The following is a 19930-nucleotide window of genomic DNA, read 5'->3' on the forward strand; positions in this document are numbered from 1 at the left end:
ACAGCAAATGGAATGGTGGAAGGAAGGATTACTATGAAGGGTTCATCACAGAACCATATACCTTGAGATCCATGAAGTTTTTAGAAATTATCTTGCCTACACCTCTCATTTTGAACCTGAGGAAAACTAAGGCAGAGAGATGTGATTTGCTAAAAGACATTCAGACAATTTAACAGCAAGGTCTAGAAGCTAGGTCTACAGATGCTCATTCACACATTTATTCATTCATTTTCATTCACTTATCATTTCATTCATTCAATACATACATATTGGGCAACTTTTATGTGCCATGGATTGTGCTAGATGCTGGGAACAACGTGGTAAATGAGACAGTTCTGCCCTAATAGAGGGAGGGGGTGGCTAGGCAGGTGGATAGAATATTAAACAGGGAATTACAGTTGAAATGAAAGAGGACGTACAGGGTGCCTTGAGAAAACCTGGGGGAAGCCCAACTCAGTCAGTCCCAGAAAGCTTCCTGGAGGAAGAGAAGTCTAAACTGAAATATGAGTTAAAAAAAAACAGGTGAAAACCAGATAAAGGGTAGAAAGAAGACAGAAACTAAGAGTAGCAGGAAGTTTACAGTCAAACTGGACCCAGCAGGAGGGTAACCAATGTAACTCCTTCATACAAAATGGAGACATCATCACAGCTCAGAGATAATGCCATATGTTGCAATGACTAATACTGTGCCTCATGAAGCTTAGTATTACATTATCCAATAAAAAGTGTTGACAAAAATCTTTGCTAACTATTGTAAACTTCTCCCTACCACTTTTCTATTCCACATGAAGGATCTGAGTCTTTGTTAAGACCCATAGCTTGGTCAGTATTAACCCCCAAATAGTGTAACTTGAAAAAAATTTTTTTCTCTTGCACTGAAGATATAAAATATTTAAACCATGACATTTGAAGCTTACATAATCTGCAAAAGTTTTGCTGATGATTTATTTAGCCTAACAGCACACTCAAAATTTTCTCGGCCTCAATGTGTAGTAGGGAATTTCCAAAGAGTGTGTATAGTTATTTGGGCTGACCTGACTTTCTATGTTGCTTTAACCATTACTTTTCACTATTATCAAAATATTCAGTAGTTAACAGCATTACTTTCTGCTTAGCATTTGCTATGAACCCAAGCAGTTTTAGGTGTTAAAACAAAACAAAAAACCCAGTGATTTCTCTTATTCTCAATTACATTTCAATAAAACTTATAAGAAGTTTGAGTGGATTATTCAACTATTTTATCACAGAAGTCTTAAGAAGCTAGAGGTATATGAAAAGTATTGTTAATAGGATTATATAAGTGGGACTGTTTTGCCAGAGATGAATAAAGTTTTGCTGTTTTTGCTTATTAGGAGATAGTCTTATTCATAGGTGTCCAGTAAAGGTTTTGAATGAATGATTATATGAAACAATAAGTGAAAATACAGAATTAGGATGAGTTCTGGTGTGGACAAGTAAAACCATGCAGGTATTCTTCAGTTTTTCCCACAAATTTGCCACATCCCTTCTCCAGAATGCCTATTATAGCTTCCGTGCCCTTATATGCAGCAGTACTTACAGGTAGAGATTATCTCTACCCTGGAAAGCAGTTTTCAATTGTCTTATCTGTAGGATAACTCTTCATACAAAATAGAGGCATCATTACTTGCTTTGGGATGATCGCAAATGCTATAATTGCTAATACTGCCTATGCCATGAATCTTAGTATCCCATTCCCCATAAAATGTGTTGAATAAAACTGTGGTAACTGTTGAAAACTTTGCCTCATCCCTTTTTCTCCCCACAGGAAACCACATCTTCTCACATCCAACACCCCTAGACAGTAAGAGCAGTTCCCTGCCTGAAAGAATCTTGTGCTCTGAAATGGATAGAATCCAGACACACATGTTAGTGGATGACTTCAATCATCCCACATGGGACCCATATAGTGCACATTTTCCTTTAAAAAATTTTTAATGTCCATATGTTTGTTTGGCTGGAAATCAAGTTTCATTATATGCTCCTATTATTCCACTGTATAACAATTTTATTTATAGGCCGTTCACATAAGAACTAATTTCTTTGATAGAAAGACTGTTAATGCTTATTTGAGCTCACTATAATGAAAACAGTATTGTTGGAACTCTGAACAAATGTGGAGCCTTAGAGCCATGCCTTTAGTCCCTTCCCTGATAACGGAACTTAACAATGTCAACCTATTGGCTCCCAGCACAAATGTGCTGAAGGTAGGCAAGAAGTTTATTAAATGCTGGCAGTTCGTATATAAAACAAGCTTGGTGTACTCAATCTCCATATTGGCTTTGAGAAGTCTTCCTGATGCCAAGACTATGCTTGAATTCAGAGGCTCACATACATAAAGAGTATGTCTTAGAAAACCATGTAGGAAGTAGGCAATTTTATTTTTGAATGCACTCAGTATGCGTACACATACAGAGTAGAAATGGCAAGCTTGATTTCTGGGCAAAACATTTTTGATCAAGTCATACACTCCAAGAATGAATGTAAAGTAGATTGTCTGAAATATTAAGAGTGCATTGATGTCAAGTCAGATCCTGGCCTATTTTTGCATAACTGATTTTTAGGTAATTAGATTATACTCTGTAAACAAAGGTTTGGCTTGACCTCACTTTCTCATTCAGCATGGTCTGGTAGTAATCAAAGATGCCTCAGTATTAACTTTAGAAAATACATGTTCTCAGTGAAAAGTTTTCTGTTTTAAGAATGTCACCTTTATGTTTCAGATGTTTACATTTTTGCTTACAGATGTAACTATGAGCAAATACATGGGTTAGAGTGTGATTTAGTGGTGAGGTTATTTCAACCTCTGCAAAGTGTCTTGTCAGCCATCTAAAACCATATGTTCTGCAGTTAAGCCCCAACAATATTGTAATTAAATTAATCTTTTCTTTTCCTCAAGACATCTTGGTCAAAATGAATTATGATGTACACAAAGGAGAGGCCTTATGTTACATTATGTAAGAACTACACAGAAAGCTAGTGTGAAAAATTAATACTTAAAAAAATCATTTTGAGTGACTTTGGCCTTTGTCACATTCTTATTTCCATCCAGTACAAGGATAAAAAGTTGTCCATTTGCAAATATAACTTCCCTAGAGCATACACAATGCGCACTCAATAAAGGTTCCAATAAAAGTTACTAACTTAAGAGTAATTGTTTCTTCTAGTTTAATGTACAGATTTTCATTATTACTTTTTATAACTTTTAATGTTCTCTAAAATTTATAAGACTTCTGATTATTTTTATTCAATCATTTGTGAATAAACGAATGTGGGACTCTACACTTAGAATTCTGAGTGTTTACTTATTAGAGAAAGAAAACTATTATTTAAGGAAATTAACAGAATTGTGCATTTTTTAGACTGATCAATAACATACCAATTTAATAAGTTACATGTGAAATTATATGTATTAAATAGAAACTCTGATACATTACTTAATGTTTCAAAGTTCTAAACAATTTTATTTGAAGCAAAATCATTTTGACTTGAACAGGGATATAATTATAGTAACAGCAATTAACTATGGATTAGTATTTTGTTCCAGGTTGTGTACTAGGAAGTTAATAAACACACATGTAACAATCCATGTTCAAAACATTCTTATAAGGTTTATATATGTGCCTCTCCTTAATATGGAGAACCTAGGGCCAGAACATTCAGTGACCTTCGCTCAACATAGCAATACTTAGTACTCTCAAAACTTAGTTTGACATCAAAGGTGATGGTCTTTCCATCATATTCTTCAGTTTTTCCCACAAATATGCCACATCTTTTCTTCACAATGCCAATTATAGCTTCCGTGCCCTTATATGTGGCGGTACTTATAGGTAGAGATCATCTCTTCCCTGGAAAGCAGTTTTCGTCTTATCTGATTACATTTTTTACATTGCTTTTTAATAATTGTGATGAAAAAGCAGAAGTTTTGCCATCTTAACATTATCTGTGGTGTGAAGCTTAGTAGTGATAAATATCTTCACATTGTTGTGCAAACAATACCCAGGACTTTTTCATCTTGTAAAATCGAAACTACATATTCATTAAACAGCAATTCCCTATTATCCTCTCTCTCACCTCTGGGAAAACCACCATTCTGTTTTCTGTTTTCTGAGTTTTACTAGTTACCTCTTTTAAGAATCATATAGTATTTCTTGTTTTGTGACTGACATTTTATTTAGTATAAGGTCAAGGTTAATATCCCACGTTATAGTATGCATTAGAATTTCTTTCCTTTTAAAAGCTGAATAACATTCCATTTTACTTATATACCATGTTTTATCTGTTCACCCATCAGTGGACACTTGGATTGCTTCACCTTTGGCCATTGTGAATGATGCTATGAACATGGATGCACAAATATCTCTTTGAAATCCAGCTTTAATTTCTGGATAATAAAGTAATTCTATTTAAATTTTCTGAGGAACCATCATACTGTTTTCCACCACAGCTGTACCATTTTACATTTACACCAATGTCCACAAAGGTTCCAAATTCTCCATCGTTGCCAACACTTGTTTTTGATACTGTGTGAGGTGATTGCTCATTGTAGTTTGATTTGCGTTTCCTTGTTGACTGTTGAGCAATCTTCGGCATCTTTCATATACTTTTTTGGCCATTTGCATATCTTCTTTGAATAAGTATTTACTTAAGTCCTTCATTCAGTCTTTAATCTTTCCGTAGTTGTTGTTGCTCGGTTGTAGTTTTTTTTACATCTCCTGGATATTAACCTTTACCAGATAGGTGATTTGCAAATCTTTTCTCCCATTACATGGTTACCTTTTCACTCTGTTGATTGTGTCCTTTGATGCACAGAAGTTTTAAATTTTGACATAGTCCAATCTAGCTATATTTACTTTTGTTGCCTGCATTTTTGGTGTCATATCCAAGAAATCATTGCCAAGTCAAATGTCATGGAGATTTCCTGTTTTCTTCCAAGAATTTTATAGTTTAGCACTTGCGTTTAGGTCTTTGATCCATTTTGAGTTAATTTGTGTATATGACATAAGCTAAGGGCCCAACTTCACATTATATATACTGCTTTTATGCATGTATGTATGTGTGTTTTTAAATGAACTGTAGTGAGGCTATTTCAGGTTAGGCATTATGTTGAGTTACAGAAGAGTTAAGCCATCTAAGAATACCCCTTTATTCCAAATCTATGTAATAAATATGTTCCTAAAATCTCCCAGACTTTAGGAAATATAGATAATATTTGGTTATTTAAAAGGAAAAGTATTTCTGAAACAGATACATTATGACAGGTAAGAAATTAGAGTTTAGACTTTGAAGAGAAAACATGTCTCCTGTAATCTGACTGTCACTTGTATGGGAACAACTGCAGTAGAAACATACATAATTTCAATTACCTATAAATGGACAGATTCTACAGTGTCATGGAAGTTCTGTACTAAGTATTCTCTATGTATGTGTCATGGGAGACACATGAAAAATTTCTTATTTCTGAAAAAGCTATTTACTGAAAATAAGACAGCTATGTGCCACACAGAAATCATTACACATATAAATTGGTAGATGTTTGACATAGCCTTTAGCCTTATGAGAACATATATGTAGTTGTCCATAGATATTGATGTTCAACATGTAAGGGAGGCATGCCAAGCCTGTCAAGGAATGCCAGACAGTCTGCAAAAAAATTGATGCAGACAAAACAACAGTCTGGTTGGACTTCCCCAGAGAGTGTTTTTCCCATTTGTTTAAAAATGATGATCCTTTTTATTTTTATATTTTCTAGCTTTGGTGGTGGTACTAAGAAAATTAGGAAATAAAGGCTTAATTGTGTACATTTTCTGTAGTTTACTAGTGACATTTGTCCTCTAAAAAACCTGTATGCATATACACAAACATAACTATGTACACATATATGCTAATGTGATATATATTATATACATTTATTAATATGCATATGTTTGAATATATTTATATATTCAAGCTAATCTCTTCTTGACAGAGGATACAAATATTTTTAGTCCAGAGAAAGACTAAACAGAGATAGTATGGGTTTTGACATCTTCATATTCTTGCATTGTTTTACAGTTTAGGACAGTTATTTCCATTGCTTACAATCACAGTGTTTGATGTTTTCAATGTTCTCCTCTAACATGTTTCAAATGACCCTTTCTACATTCTCGTCATCTGGATCTCATCCCCATGCGTGCAAGATATTCACCCACGTGGCCCTCCATCTGTACGAAATTGTTAAGGGATCTTAAGGGTGATTTACTTAAAATTCCAGGCATTTCAATATACTGGCAAGAGGAACTAATTTAAAAGTACTTTTGAAATGTCCTAGACAAGTTAGCTGTCATTGCTAGTGGCTTTATTAGCTATTTTCAAGGATTTATATAACTAAATTTTGACAAGTGATTTTTTAAAAGGGCTTCTAAAAATGACTTCTGAATCAGAACAGGGTCCACTTGGGTGGGTGGCCCAGTGGGACTGTGTGAGTCTGGCAGAAAGATTGGATTAAGACTTGCCCTGACACGGCTCTTCAAAATTCAGCTTTTCATTTAAAACTGCCTTTAGTGAAAACAAGTACCCTTGAATACTCCCAAAAGCTCCCCAGTCCCTGGGGAATCAAACTGAACAAATGTGGATCCCAGCTGAGAACTTAGATAACACTTCAGGTATTAAGTACCAAGCGAGGTAATAGAATAAGGTTAAAGGAGACACAGTCGTAGACAGAGTATTACATTTATGGATTGGAGACTGTCTGCTAAACTTTAACTACAATTACCTTAAGATTTGTAATGACATGAGATTAACTTTGTATATATTTTACTTTTAGATACTATTGAAAACATATGGTCAGGACAATACAACCCCAGCTAGACTAATTTTCTTTTGACCAATGGATTGATATTGCTGAACCAACCAAATAGCAGCAAGAACCTACTGGGCGATTATTAAGTGGCTGAATAGTGAACGTAACTCAGGTTGTTTATTCTTTTTTTCAAAATGGCCTCCATACACAATAGTTCATGATAGTTCTTAAGAGCAAACCTGGAGAAGTTAGAGAGAACAGAGTAGTATTTAACCAAAAGGAAAAGCAACAGAGAGGATTCTCTAGACGATGAAGCATGACTTCTCCGTAACATTCTAATGACTTAAAATACTGATATGGTACCAATATTGGTACTATATTCCAATGAGCAGCTGTGAAACACTTTCACTGATCATTTGCTTTAATTTCATTATTTTTATTAAAATTTTAACTTTTTGTTTTATAAGCCTTTTTATACAAAAGAGTGGTCCCCTGCTGTTTAATTCTTTAGTGATTATGTTGCTACTTACCTGCACATCTCTAAGTAATGTTTGCAATTGTTATTGCTTGAGTTTTCCATTTTAGATTTTACTATCTTCTCAGTAGAGAATGTTACCTGTGCTTTCTCCTTTAACTGTGCCCCTTGCACACATATACTTCTCCCCTCTCCATTCCCATTTTCCATCTGTCTTCTGGCCTAATAGCTTCCCTCCCTCCTTCCCTCTCTTCCTTCTCTCTCAAGAAATATTTAGGACATGGAATATAATGGATGCATACTATTATAACTCCTTAAAGGTAAGCATTTTAAAAACCTCTATTTCAGAGAAAAATCTTTCATCTTTTATTTATATAGCTGAAAGGCCATGGGGTGGTGGTCTTAATAAGGTCAGTTTTTAAATCTCACTTAAGACAGATATTTCCAACCACTGAAGGGGAATTCTGTCTTCTTCAAAAACCTGTATATTTAAGCTGATAGACAGTGACTGCGATGGTGGGGGGTGAGGACCTGATAGTGTGGGTCAATATTGAAACCACAATGCCGCTCATGTGAAACCTTCCTAAGATAGTATATCAACAATACTTTAGTAAAAAAAATCTGTGTCTTTAGAGAGCTTTGATAAAACTAGCTTCAGGGCAAAGGATCTGGCCATATTTAGACACTTCTGATTTCTCTTACTCCAAATGCCAAAGACACATTTTCCTAGCTGGGTAACCTTGGACAAATTACTTGTCCTTTCCATGCCTCAATTTACTCACATGTAAAATGGGAATAGCAGTATTTACCTCAAAGGGTTGTTACAAAGATTAAAAGAGCTAAAAGTGCTTGGAAACATATTTGAAAAAAAATACTGCCAGTTAAATATTCACCACAGAGATATATTGAGGCAAGTGTCCTATTCTTAGGAAGCTGAGGAACATACATGTAATTATGTATGTAAAAAAATGTAACAAATTGCATCAGATGAGAAAAGCAATTGCATATATCTTAAATGCTAAAATATGGCAATATTCCTTAAGTAGAAAGTTTTCTATTGTTGGAGATTGTGGGGGGACTTTTTGCTACTTATTCAGAATCCATTTTCTCTCTTTCCAACACCTTCCTAGGAAAATCCAGTTTCATTCAGGTGTTTGCCCTATAAAAAGCCACATGTGTCATGAGAAGGTGAACCTATCCCCAAATCTAGGGAAGGGACCCTGATTTGACAACACAAATCATGACAGCCACACTTCTTTCTCTTGCTAGTACCTGGTTCAGAAATGGGCATGTGAACCAAGTCTGGCCAATACCATGTGAGAAGGAGTCTTCTGGGGACCCAGCGAAGGTTTCTCACTCTAAGAAAGAGTCAGAAAGTGAGATGGTTTTCCTTCTTGCTCTTAATGATGTTGTATCTGAATGTAGTGCCTGGCCATCACTTGGCCGGAAAGGAGCTGGCCTGAGAGCACAGCTGGCCCTCTTTCAATGGCAGTGCCAAGAGACAGAATGAACCTGGGTCCCTAAAAGCCTGGCTGTGTGGTGGAGGGCACTTCACTTAGAGCCTGCCAACCTCTGGACTTCTTGTTATGTGAAGCAACACATTTATTTATTAATTCAGTTTGAAACTGCTATTAGCTAAATATTTATACCCATCCCTAATGCACCCCATCAAATTCGTATGTGGAAACCCTAATACGCCACATGATGATGATGATATGAGGAGATGGGGCCTTTGGGAGGTGACTAGGTCATGAGGGAGTATGCGATCAGTACCCATTTAAAGATGCCCAGCAGAGATTCCCTCGCCCCTCCCACCATGTGAGAATACACCCAGAAGTCCTCAGCCTGAACCCCAGAAGATCTTCACCAGAACCCAATCAGCTTGCACCTTGATTTGGCTGTTTAACCTCCAGAACTGTAAGAAGTAAATCTTTGTTGTTTATAAGCCACCCAGTCTGTGGTATTTTGTTATAACAGCCCTAGTGGACTAAGAGAGAGTCTGTATTTTCTATTACATGCTGTTACAAAGCATCCAGACTGATAAAATGTCCTTTTAAAACAGACATTAAGGAGTAAGTTATTAAGCATATGCTGTTCTCCTTTAAGAAACTGCATCATGGAGACTAATATAATAACATTCCCCCTTTTCTTTTTTAAGGTGTCAAAACCCAAGGATTATGTTTGAATGTCACAATTCAACCAATTATTTTCATTGCCAAGCCCTGTACAATCTAAAAATATTCCTATGGGACTTTTCCAAAGCCACGTTGTACAGCAAAGGTTTCCATTTAAAGTATAGGTTTCTTCCCAATGGCACACACTAAACTGAAGGAAGGGTGGCTGTTCAAAATGCAAGAGTACAAAATTCTCAACCCTATAAAGGACCAAAATGAACAAAAAGATGCAAAAACAGCATTGCAACTATTAGTACTTAAAAGTAGGAAGAGGTCCAAGTTTATTTCACAAACTAAGAAATATTAGCCAGGAAAAATATAATTTAGGTCAAACTCAAAGCACACCAGAAATCAACACCCAACTCCTGTTTTAATTTAAGAGTAAAGCAGAATGGCAGGGAGTAAATGCAGGTATTTCTGAAAAGTCTTCTGATCTCTGATTCAGATCTCCTCTCACAGAGAATAGATATGCCAGCAGAATGTAAGCTCCTTCAGGGCAAGGATTTTTGCCTATGTTGCTAACTACCGTATCTGAACATTTACAATAATATTCAGTGAATGCTCATTGAATTAGTAAGTACATGTTTTGTAATCCTGGTGGAATTTGGCCCCTGTGTAGGGGTGTGAACAAGTTTAGAAAGAATAGATGTGGTTTTCTCCACAAATCACTCACACAGCAAAAAAGCAGAAGAGTTGATATAAGTTTTAAACTAATATATATATAAATAAAAAAAAATATATATATATATAAAATGATAAAAATATATATGTTATATAACATAAATATATATGTTTAACAAACTCAGAGAACTTGGGTATATATGACTTCTTCCTAAGAGAGATGTTACATGGCCCTTCTGTAACATGTCCCTTAGAAAGAAGTCATATTTTCTTTAGAAAGAAGCTCCTCTTTTTAAGGGCCATGTAACATAGTTCTAAAAGTTATGATGTGGGGGAGAGGACAGGAGATTTTTGAGAAAGACTGTTGCCTGATAAAAGACAAACAAGTGAGACCTTTCTTGTACCATGCTGTTTCTTTCTTCTTGCCCTGAATATTGTGGTGGTGTGAGGATGCATTGTTTGGTGCTCTGGTAGCCATTCTGTGATCACAGGATGACACATGTAGGAAAAGGACCAATATGCTAAGGATGGCAGAGTGAACAGAAAGAGCTGGGTCTTTAATGATAGCATTGGGCTGCCGTACTACACCTGAGAGCACTTCTCCTCTGACTTTTCTATGTGAGGTTAGTAACTGTTTTTATGGTTTAAGTCATAATTGATCAGGATTTCTACAGCCAAAATCATCCAGTACTGATTAACTTCAACTTTTAATATGTTTCAGAAGAGTCAGGAGGTATTGTTCCATTATCATACAGTACCTCTCATTCAGGGCAAGAAATTTGTGAAAGAAACCTGCAATTAATGAGGCAAGAAAGAAGTAAAAGCCTAAAATAAGGCTATGTCAATGAATAACCAGGATTATAAAAGAAGCAGACATACAAGAAACACTTCAGAGATGAACTAAACAGAACCTGGGAACTAGATTCAGGAAGGTTAAGATTATGGGGTGGATAAAAATGACTTTGTTATTCCTTGTGTCTAGGACTAGGAGGAAAGCTGTACTCTTAGCTGTGATAAGATGAGTATTAGGAATAGAAGCAGGGGTAGGGGGAAATGTGATCACATTATCTACTCTGGGGTTTCTTCTCATGGGATGTGTCAATGAGAAGACGGATATCCAGCAAGGTATTGGGAAATTTGATCTGACGTTCAGAAGCAAGATTAGTATTTCAGCTGCAAATACGTGAATGCAAGAATGCAAATATGTGAAGCTACTAGCAGTTTAACAACCAGCTTGCAAAATTTCTAAAAATGTTAGTTAGAAGCCAGTAAAAGCTAGCTCTAAAACAACTCATGAAGGGAATACTCACTATTATTGGAACTGGAGATACACATATGAATTCATTATATATATGTATATGCACATGCATATTCTCTATGTATGTGTATTCTACACAATTCTACATACATGTTCAATAATATATAAAAAATATACATATAAAATATAATTCATATACTGTATATAATAGCACATATATGTATAATATAGCATATACATATATAAATATGCATATACATATAGTTGTATATGTGTGTGTATATAAATACATATACATTTATCCCCAGTTCTTTCCTCTGAGGGCCTGGGAACAGCAATACCCCAATAGAATGAGTCTACTTAGTGGTTCAGTAAATTGGAACCAGGAATGAATGCTTTGAGAAATGACTGATTAAATGGCTTGGGTAAGAAAAGTAGAAGATGAGACTGATACATCCTTCTGAGCTATAGAGTAATGCAATGTTCAAAGAATGAAAGGGATATGTGAAAATGACACTGAGGCCAAGTCAAAGAGACACCAAATGGTCAATCCTGGGACCATTTCAATACCAAAAAGAAAAAAAAAAGACAACATATTACAACCCATTAAGTAAAAGAGGGAACTATGAGTTAGATTCTAATATGGGTAAATAAACAAATTAAATAGAACCGAATAGAACTGAAGTTACCATACTGATAAAGCGATCAAAATGAACATTTCTAGTAATGGATAAATTGAAACCATGAACCACTTCATAGGATACAATGAGAAGTATACACTGTTACATTTATTTCTGTACAGGAGAAATTAGCCCAAATACAGTCATGAGGAAACTTCAGAAAAATTCAGCTTACAAAAATAAATGGCCAACAAACTTCAAGATTATGAAGGTGATAAAAGTCAAGGGAAGACTGAAGAACTGCTCCAGACCACAGGCAAGTAATGAGGCAGAAAAACCAAACGCAGGGTCATCTCGTGTGGACTCTTTTGCTATAAAGATGTAGGTGAACACTCAGTGAAACTTGAATGGGGATCTGATCTAATGGGGATTAGAGAGTAGTAATTCATTATTTTGAATTTCTTGATTACTATGGCTGTGCTGTCAATCTGAAGAATGTTTTTGCTTATAGGAAACATATGCCAAAGTATTCCAGTATGATAGGATATTCTGTTCACAAAAAAATTCTCAAATAGTTCAGGAAAAAAGTTCTTTGTACTGTATTTGCAACAGTTATTTATATAAATTTGAAATTGTCTTAAAATATATGCTGGTGTGTCCCGTGTGCCCAGTTGTTGTAACTCAACTGTAAGACACTAAATTAGGTTTATAAGTTGCTACTTCAATGTACATAATATTTTTTTTAGCTTAATGAAAGTATTCTTCACATAACATTTTCAATCATCCTAGTTAATCCACATTCCTCATTATATGTATTCTTATACCAGCCATCAAAAGCAGCTTGGAAATTACCTACCCTAATGTTTGCACAGAGAAAATGAAGCAGGAGAGTTCAGTAACAAACATTCACTAATAGACAATTGACTGTTGAATATCTATGTCACACAAGACACCACATGAAGTGCCATCACAGGTATCTCAGAGGTGTCAGCAACAAAGGTGGACCAGAATTTCAGGTCATCTGATATTCATCCTGTGTTTCTGAACTACTTGTTGGCCCACACAGGTTTCCCATCAGCTGCCAACTTCATTCAGGGGACAGTGGCTACCTGGAGCTCCGTGTTGAGAAGAGTGTAAGCTCCTCAGGGATGAGTACTTTAGCTGGTGGTCGGTATCTGCTGGGGGTTGGGAGGGGAGCTGAACACAGGCTGGTTTTCTTTGACAGCATTTTGAATGCAAAATGTTGTCTTCCTAAAGATTAAACGTAACCTCAGGGGAATATAATGCAAATGATGGGACCTCATCCCAGATTTGAAGTCAGCAGTAAATGATAATTATATTATTAACCATTTTTTTGCATGTCTGTTGTATGCCAATCACAGTACTAGGCACTGAGGAGGAAAGAAAGAAACAGCCCTTGCTCCTGAGTTCAAAACAGTTGGAGTGGAGAAATGACATGTCAAGGATAAACACAGGACCCTGGAGAACAGAGCAACTTCTACCAAAGTGGTCAAGGCACTGGGTCACTTAAAACCTGTGTCTTAAATGTGAAGAGTTTGTCAGTTGAAGGGAGAGGAGAGAGCATTCCAAGTGGAGGGAAGAATATGCTAAATGCAAAGTTGTGCAAAAGTTTGGTATGTCAAGGGAATTTTGGTATGGCACAAGTACAGAGAGAGAGTATGTGTGTGTCTACTCATGTGAGTGTGACATACAAGGAAAGAGGGAGAGGAGATGAAGTTGAAAAAGTAGGTGGAGATCAGATTGTGAAAGAATTTACTGCTTAAAAATTTTTAATTTTATTCTGAAGTTAATGGGGAGCTGGCAGGGGGGTTGTTAGGTAGCGGAGCAGGCCGCTAACTGACAGCATGCTAGGGAGGAGCAGAGGCAGGGAGACCCACCAACAGGCTGATGAGACCAGAACTAAGACAATGATGATGAGGATGAGCCTCTTTCCATGTGCCTGTTGGCCATCTGTATGTCTTCTTTGGAAAAATGTCTATTCGGGCCTTCTGCCCATCTTAAAATCAGATTATTTGGTTTTTGGTGTTGAGTTGTACAAGTTCTTCATATATTTTGGAGATTGGCCCCTTTACTGGGTGTCTCATTTGCAAATATATTCTCCTCTTCAGTAGCCCTCTTTTCCTTCTGTTGATGCTTTCCTGAATTTGTTTGCTGTAGCCCCCACTTGTTTATTTTCACTGCTGTTTCCCTAATGTGGGGAAATATATCCGGAAAAAAATTACTAATGCCAATGTTCAAGAGTTTATTGTCTATGTTTTTTCTTTTAAGAATTTTATTGTTTCAGGTCTTATATTTAGGTCTTTAATGCATTTGAGTTTATTTTTTGTGTATGGTGCTTACAGGCCAAAATGGAAAGATGCTTCTTGGATAGAATATTAAAAGGATTTATTAACTGTCATGATAAAAAGATGAAAGAAGGGGAAGAGGAGAGTTTGATGCACAGGCATTATTATGTGGAATAAATGGTATTTAAAACTGATTAGAATAGGAGAAGTAGGCATGGGAATGAACAACAAAAGCAGTTATTCTCAGCTGCTGTGTTGGGTTCTTGATATTTATTTTCATAACAAACCCATTTTACAGGTGAGGAAAAAACAACTTGCAGAGATTAGTTTTTGTTTCTTAAAACTCAAATCACACATTGGTAAGTGTGAAAATCATGCATGGTTTTGAACATATTAAAGGTATAGTAGCTTGTCTGAGAATCAGGAGGGGTGGTGGGGAGCTCCGGCAGAAAGTGCAACACTTGGATGTGCAGCTAGAATGAGAGCTTGAGGCCAGAGGTACAGATATGGAACCAGCAGTATAAAGCCACAGAGGTGGAAGATCACCCAGAGACAGAATAAAAGGGAAAAACAGAACCAGAAGGAGCCTCCACATTAAGAGACTAACAGTGAAGGAGCTATGGAAAAAGACAGAAATACCACAATCTAGAGATACCAGAAAAAACAGACTGGAAGACTCCAGTTTCCAGATCAGGTAATTCAGGGGTTAATCAGAGCGTCAAATCTTCTAAAGATATCAAGTAAGATAAGGACTGAATCAGGTTATGGGATTCAGAAACTAGAACTCTAGTAGAAATGATTAATAATCTTTTTAAACACTCTTAAATCTATACCATGACTTGAAAATTAGGTTGGGCCTCGTACTACACTGAGGCAGTGAGAGAAACCACTACATTCCTTTAGAAAACAGTAAAAATAGAGCCAAAGGCAGCATGGATATAAAATATCTACAAAGCAAAGGTAATGGCTCTGTATCTAAAATGTTTGAAATTTATGTGAATTTTTAGCTGTGCTTTCTGAACATTACCACTACGCCACTGAAGCACAGTGAAAAAGCATCAGAAACGAGTATTATGTTTTTGCCCTGCTTATGCAGGACTGTGAGTACGTCACCTGACTTCGGATCTCAGTTTCCATATGTGTAAAATTATAATCTCTGAATTCCCTCCAGCAATAAACATTGTTTGGATTCTCTGGCAGAACTCTAAGCCAAAGTTAACCAGTTGCCCTGAAATCTACTTGACATTTCACAGGATAGTTAAGAAACCTAGGGAAAAAAAATGTATTTCAGCTACCATTTGAAATTGATGTTTTTCATCTGCCATTTAAAAATCCTGTTTTTAACTTAAGAGATTTATTGCTGTTGAAGTGAAATCTTTAAAGAGAACCACTTACTTGAGTCTGCCAGTTGCACACTGTGAGCTTTGGTTTTAACACCTCTCTTGGTTTCTGATAGAGAAACCAAGCCCAATACTCAATGCCCAAGAGAAAGACTTCTGTTTCTCACAGGCACCCCCACCCAAATTTTCAATTTCAATACTTTCATTGGCAATGGAAAGCATGCCTAACGTGGCCAAAATTATTACATGAAGTAACTAATATGTCAAGTGTATCTCTAGTTTCTACAGGACAAGACAACAACTGACTAGACAAAATTGGGTTGGGAAGAAAGAGGGAAACAGAAAATGAAAACACAGTGATTTTTAACAAAGTAATACTATGCCCTCAATAGTAGGTAGTGAAACAAGAAGCCAAAACAAAAAAGAAAAACAATTATGAGTTAGTTATAACAAAAAGTGAAGTAACAAGCTATTTTGAAATCACCCCTAAAATGAATTCAAAATAGCATGCAAAAACATCAACCTTTTCTCATCACTTCTTAAAAATAAAACAACCCAGAGGCTCTGTACTACTGGCAAAAACATAAGTTTCTTATGGGCATTTTGCCCAAAATATGATTTCTTCAAAACAGGATGTCCACTATTCATCATAAAACCATTAATTCTATTCCCAATATAAAAATCACATATGGCTTTCACAACCAATCCAAAACAAAAGGCCTACATAAAATCACAAAGGTAATGCCCAGAATAACTTGAGGGGAACACATGGAAAATATGTTTTAAAATAATTTACATTTTTATAGAAGTTCTTTCAGTACTTCAAATGAAATTTCACTCTCATTTTCTAAAATATTAAAAGTACTAGAAAGGAAAGAAGGAAGGCTCTGCAGGGTGATTACCAGAACTTGGGGGAGGGCCATGGGCAATGGCAGCAAACAAGTTGACCAAATGGAATGGTCAATCGGCCAATAAACGGTCTGCCCTGTGACTTCCTCTTAACGAGGAGAAATTAGGGAGGCAATTGTAGGCTAAGGAAAGGGGTCATTTATCCAGACGGTACTGTTTGTTGCTACTTCTCTCTGAGGTGGGAGGACTTCGGACATCCTCAGCCTTGGACCCACCCCTTTTCAGTACCTACTGCTGACATTAGTTCTGGAGGGGCAGAAGCTTCTGCCCTTTCAGACAACAGTTGCAGACACATACCTGCATGGGTGTGGAAGGAAATGTGCAATCTCTAGAGACCACACAAATCTTCAGAACGTTCTCTGGCTTACCTGGAAGAGGGCGGGCATTGTGGGGTAAGCTCCGTAAGAACAGAACAGCTGGGCCATGCTGCGGACCAGCCTCTCCTGCAGTCTGCCATGCCACCCTTAGATCCATTTGAAGATGGAAGTAAAAGACTCCACAGCTTTGTTGTTTTGTTTTGTTTTCCTGCAGCGGGTCCTGCCTGCTTTAGGGAGATTTGGCTTTCTTGGAAAAGTTCCCTGAGTTTTTTCCCATGGGAAACCAGACAGGGCACTGACTGGTATTCAGACTCTCATTGTCCTAGATTTCATTTACAATGCTGATGAGGTTGATTCCCTGAAGAGAAACTGACTCCAAAAATGTAAATAAATTATTGCAAACAGCTGCCATGCCTCCGAAAGCTGAAATGTGATTTGCTTACTGTGTGGAGCACCCTCCCTCCCCACACCCCTGTGATCCATCTCTTCTTTCACTGACCTCAGCTGGTTTCAGGAGGAAGCTAGTCAGGGCTAGGGTAACATCTCCATTCCCGAAAGATGAAAGGCTGTCATCTGTTGAATATGTTAAGGAGTATCGGGAAGGGAAGGGATTCAAATGTCTGTGGCTCTGGTGGACACAGGCCCCTCAGTCACCATTCTACTGGTCCCATGGGGGAGGGTATGCCCAAGTTCAACTAATGGGGTTGGGGCAGAGCTCACAGTGGGGAAAGGGAGTTCACATGACCTGGGAGGGGAGCCCTGTGTTGGTTCAGTACTGTTCTGGCTTTCACTGATGAATGTGTAATTGGCATTGCTGTTTTACACACATCATAAGCACCGAAAGCGATTCTCCTGATTGTGAAGAACCAGACGTAGAAGTGCCAATTCGCCCTACATCTTCAGTGACCCCTTTGAGCTCTGCACCTGAAGATGTTGCCAACTGAAGTCTCTGGCAAAGGGACGCAGCCTCCACCTGGAGGTGCCTCTTTGGGTTTGGATTCATTGCTTCCTCAACACAGCCACATCCTAGGACGACCGGGTGCAATGCCTCAAACCGAGTGAGAAGGTCAACACGGAGACTTAAGGGAAGGACAGCTGGCCTCACAGGGTGCACCCTTAATGGTCCACGGGATTTGTTCAGGATGGGGCCAGGGCCTTGCAGGACACAGCTGTCAGTACTGCATGCCTGCCTCACTCTGGTGCTTGGAGTCCTGGTCATAGCCGTCTTACTTCAGTGCTGTATGAAAAATATTGAACTGATTAGGACTCAGCTCAATGGCAGAATTTAGTAAACATGACAGAGAACACAAGCATGGGTCTGCCTCTTACCCTCCTTGTAGGAAAATGCTTAGGCTATACCTTCCCTTCAGAGGAGTTTTTATTTATCTGTATTCCCACAAAATCATATTTCTAAAGAGTGAAGTGGAAAGCATACATGAGAGCACATTTGTTCTCTGTAAATATTATTCTAGCTCGTCATGTGCTATAATCACTTAAAGTCTTGTGAACCAGTTGTCTTTATGTATCATATAATCTGAATTTCCTTGAAATGTTTGCATGGCTTTAGTGATTCTGTTTCCTTATCCTGTATCAAAAAGTCCCTTTTACATGATAAGGATTTTTTTGTTTAAGTATATCCTGGCTAAATGACATCTGGACATTTTCTTTTAAAGTACTGCAAATTCTGAAGTCAAATTACCAGTCTGGTTTATGGTTTATTCTCAGTTCATTTTGTTACACGTTAATTGAAATATTCAACTTCGCATTTCTATCTTCGATATGCTATCAATAAACATTTTACTTCACTTTAAGTATTATCAAAACTCGATTATAAAAATTTAAACAGAAGAAATAATAGTAAAATGTGGAAGTCTCCCTTCACTCACATCCAGAATTTCTCTCTCCTCGCAAAATTCCAGTTTCCCCAACATATAAACATCAAATTTACTGATACTGATTTATGCTTTCTTTTTGTTGCTATTTTCTCTCTCCTATGTAAGAAAGTAGTAAGGCTATTTCAACTCCCTTGCCTTGGGAAATGTTTATTGGGTAAAGCAACGGAAGGGGTTGGGATGGGACATGAGGAGAATGTCTGAATAGTTTCCTTAGGAGGACAAACCTTAAATGCTGGTGTTTCTAGCCTCACCAGTGATTTTTCAGGCTCAAAAGAGACCACATGCATATCCACAAGAGGTATCTCAATGGTAGTAAGAGGTAGATACTGGAGTGCCCAGACCTTGCCTGATCTGGGATGAGGTAGAGGAGCTCATGGTGACTGAGAATGAATATCCTATAAGCTCAATGGGTAGGGGACCAAAATTAGATTAAAGATTATCTATACAAAATGTTTAGATGTATCTTCCATGCATAGATCAGTTTGTGGAGAAAGGTTTATAACCATTACATGCACGTATCCTTCCATCTCTGGTAATACCTTAAATTTGTTTAACTTTACGTTTCATTAAAGGCTTTTACATATGCTATGTAACTTGATCCTCATGCAACAATTTCACAAGAATATACTGAAGCAGAGGCTGAGATTTGTCCCAGAATATATGATTATTGATAGGACAAGTATTCATTAAAAAAAATCTGGATTTCTTTCTCTTATACTGTATTTGGGATGTATACACTCAACACTTACAGGCCTGACACATTCGTCTGTGACATGTACATATGGCACCCTTAGGGCAAAGTGCAGCTATAAAGGTTTTAAACATGGCTGATACCATGTTTATTCATGCCAAGACATTTAAAATTCAAGTTGAAGGCCATTAAAAGCTTAAAATAATTAAAACATTCCACGAATTGAGTCTTCTTTGAGGGGGCTTTGGATTTTTATTAAATTCTCAGTCTGTCTTTCTTCCTCCCTTCCTCCCTCTCCAAATTTAGTTTATAACTTAAAAAAAGGGCAGAATGAAAGTACTTCTGCTTATGACCAAGGTGACTGAGATGGAGTAACAGAGACCAGATTTATTTTTTTTGCCATGAAACAACTAAAAAGCTGGATCACGTATATGTTTTCAGATACTGGATGTTGGCAACACAGGACAGTCCCTGAAGGAGAAACAAATGAGGTGAATTCTACACATGTCGGGCTTACTGTCTGAA

The 19930-nt window shown here is 37.1% G+C and overlaps 1 protein-coding gene across 7 annotated transcripts in view; it reads right to left on the minus strand.

The window, feature by feature from the left end:
• Positions 1-19930, minus strand: part of LYPLAL1 (lysophospholipase like 1) — a 122354-nt gene that overhangs the window by 49223 nt on the left and 53201 nt on the right. Inside the window, exons 7-8 of one of the 7 annotated variants that reach the window (XR_005060218.2) lie at positions 16871-18056; positions 12177-12367 (exon numbers count right to left, since the gene is read on the minus strand). The exons of 4 other annotated variants lie outside the window; for them this stretch is intronic. Coding sequence is in view for 1 of the 3 variants with exons in the window: in XM_017655975.3 (XP_017511464.3) it covers positions 18046-18056 (11 nt within the window). In the remaining 2 variants the exon portion in view is untranslated. 2 more of the 7 variants (XR_012125212.1, XM_017655975.3) reach the window with 2 other exon arrangements.

Source organism: Manis javanica, chromosome 14 (assembly GCF_040802235.1).
Source record: "Manis javanica isolate MJ-LG chromosome 14, MJ_LKY, whole genome shotgun sequence".
NCBI classification, from domain to species: domain Eukaryota; kingdom Metazoa; phylum Chordata; class Mammalia; order Pholidota; family Manidae; genus Manis; species Manis javanica.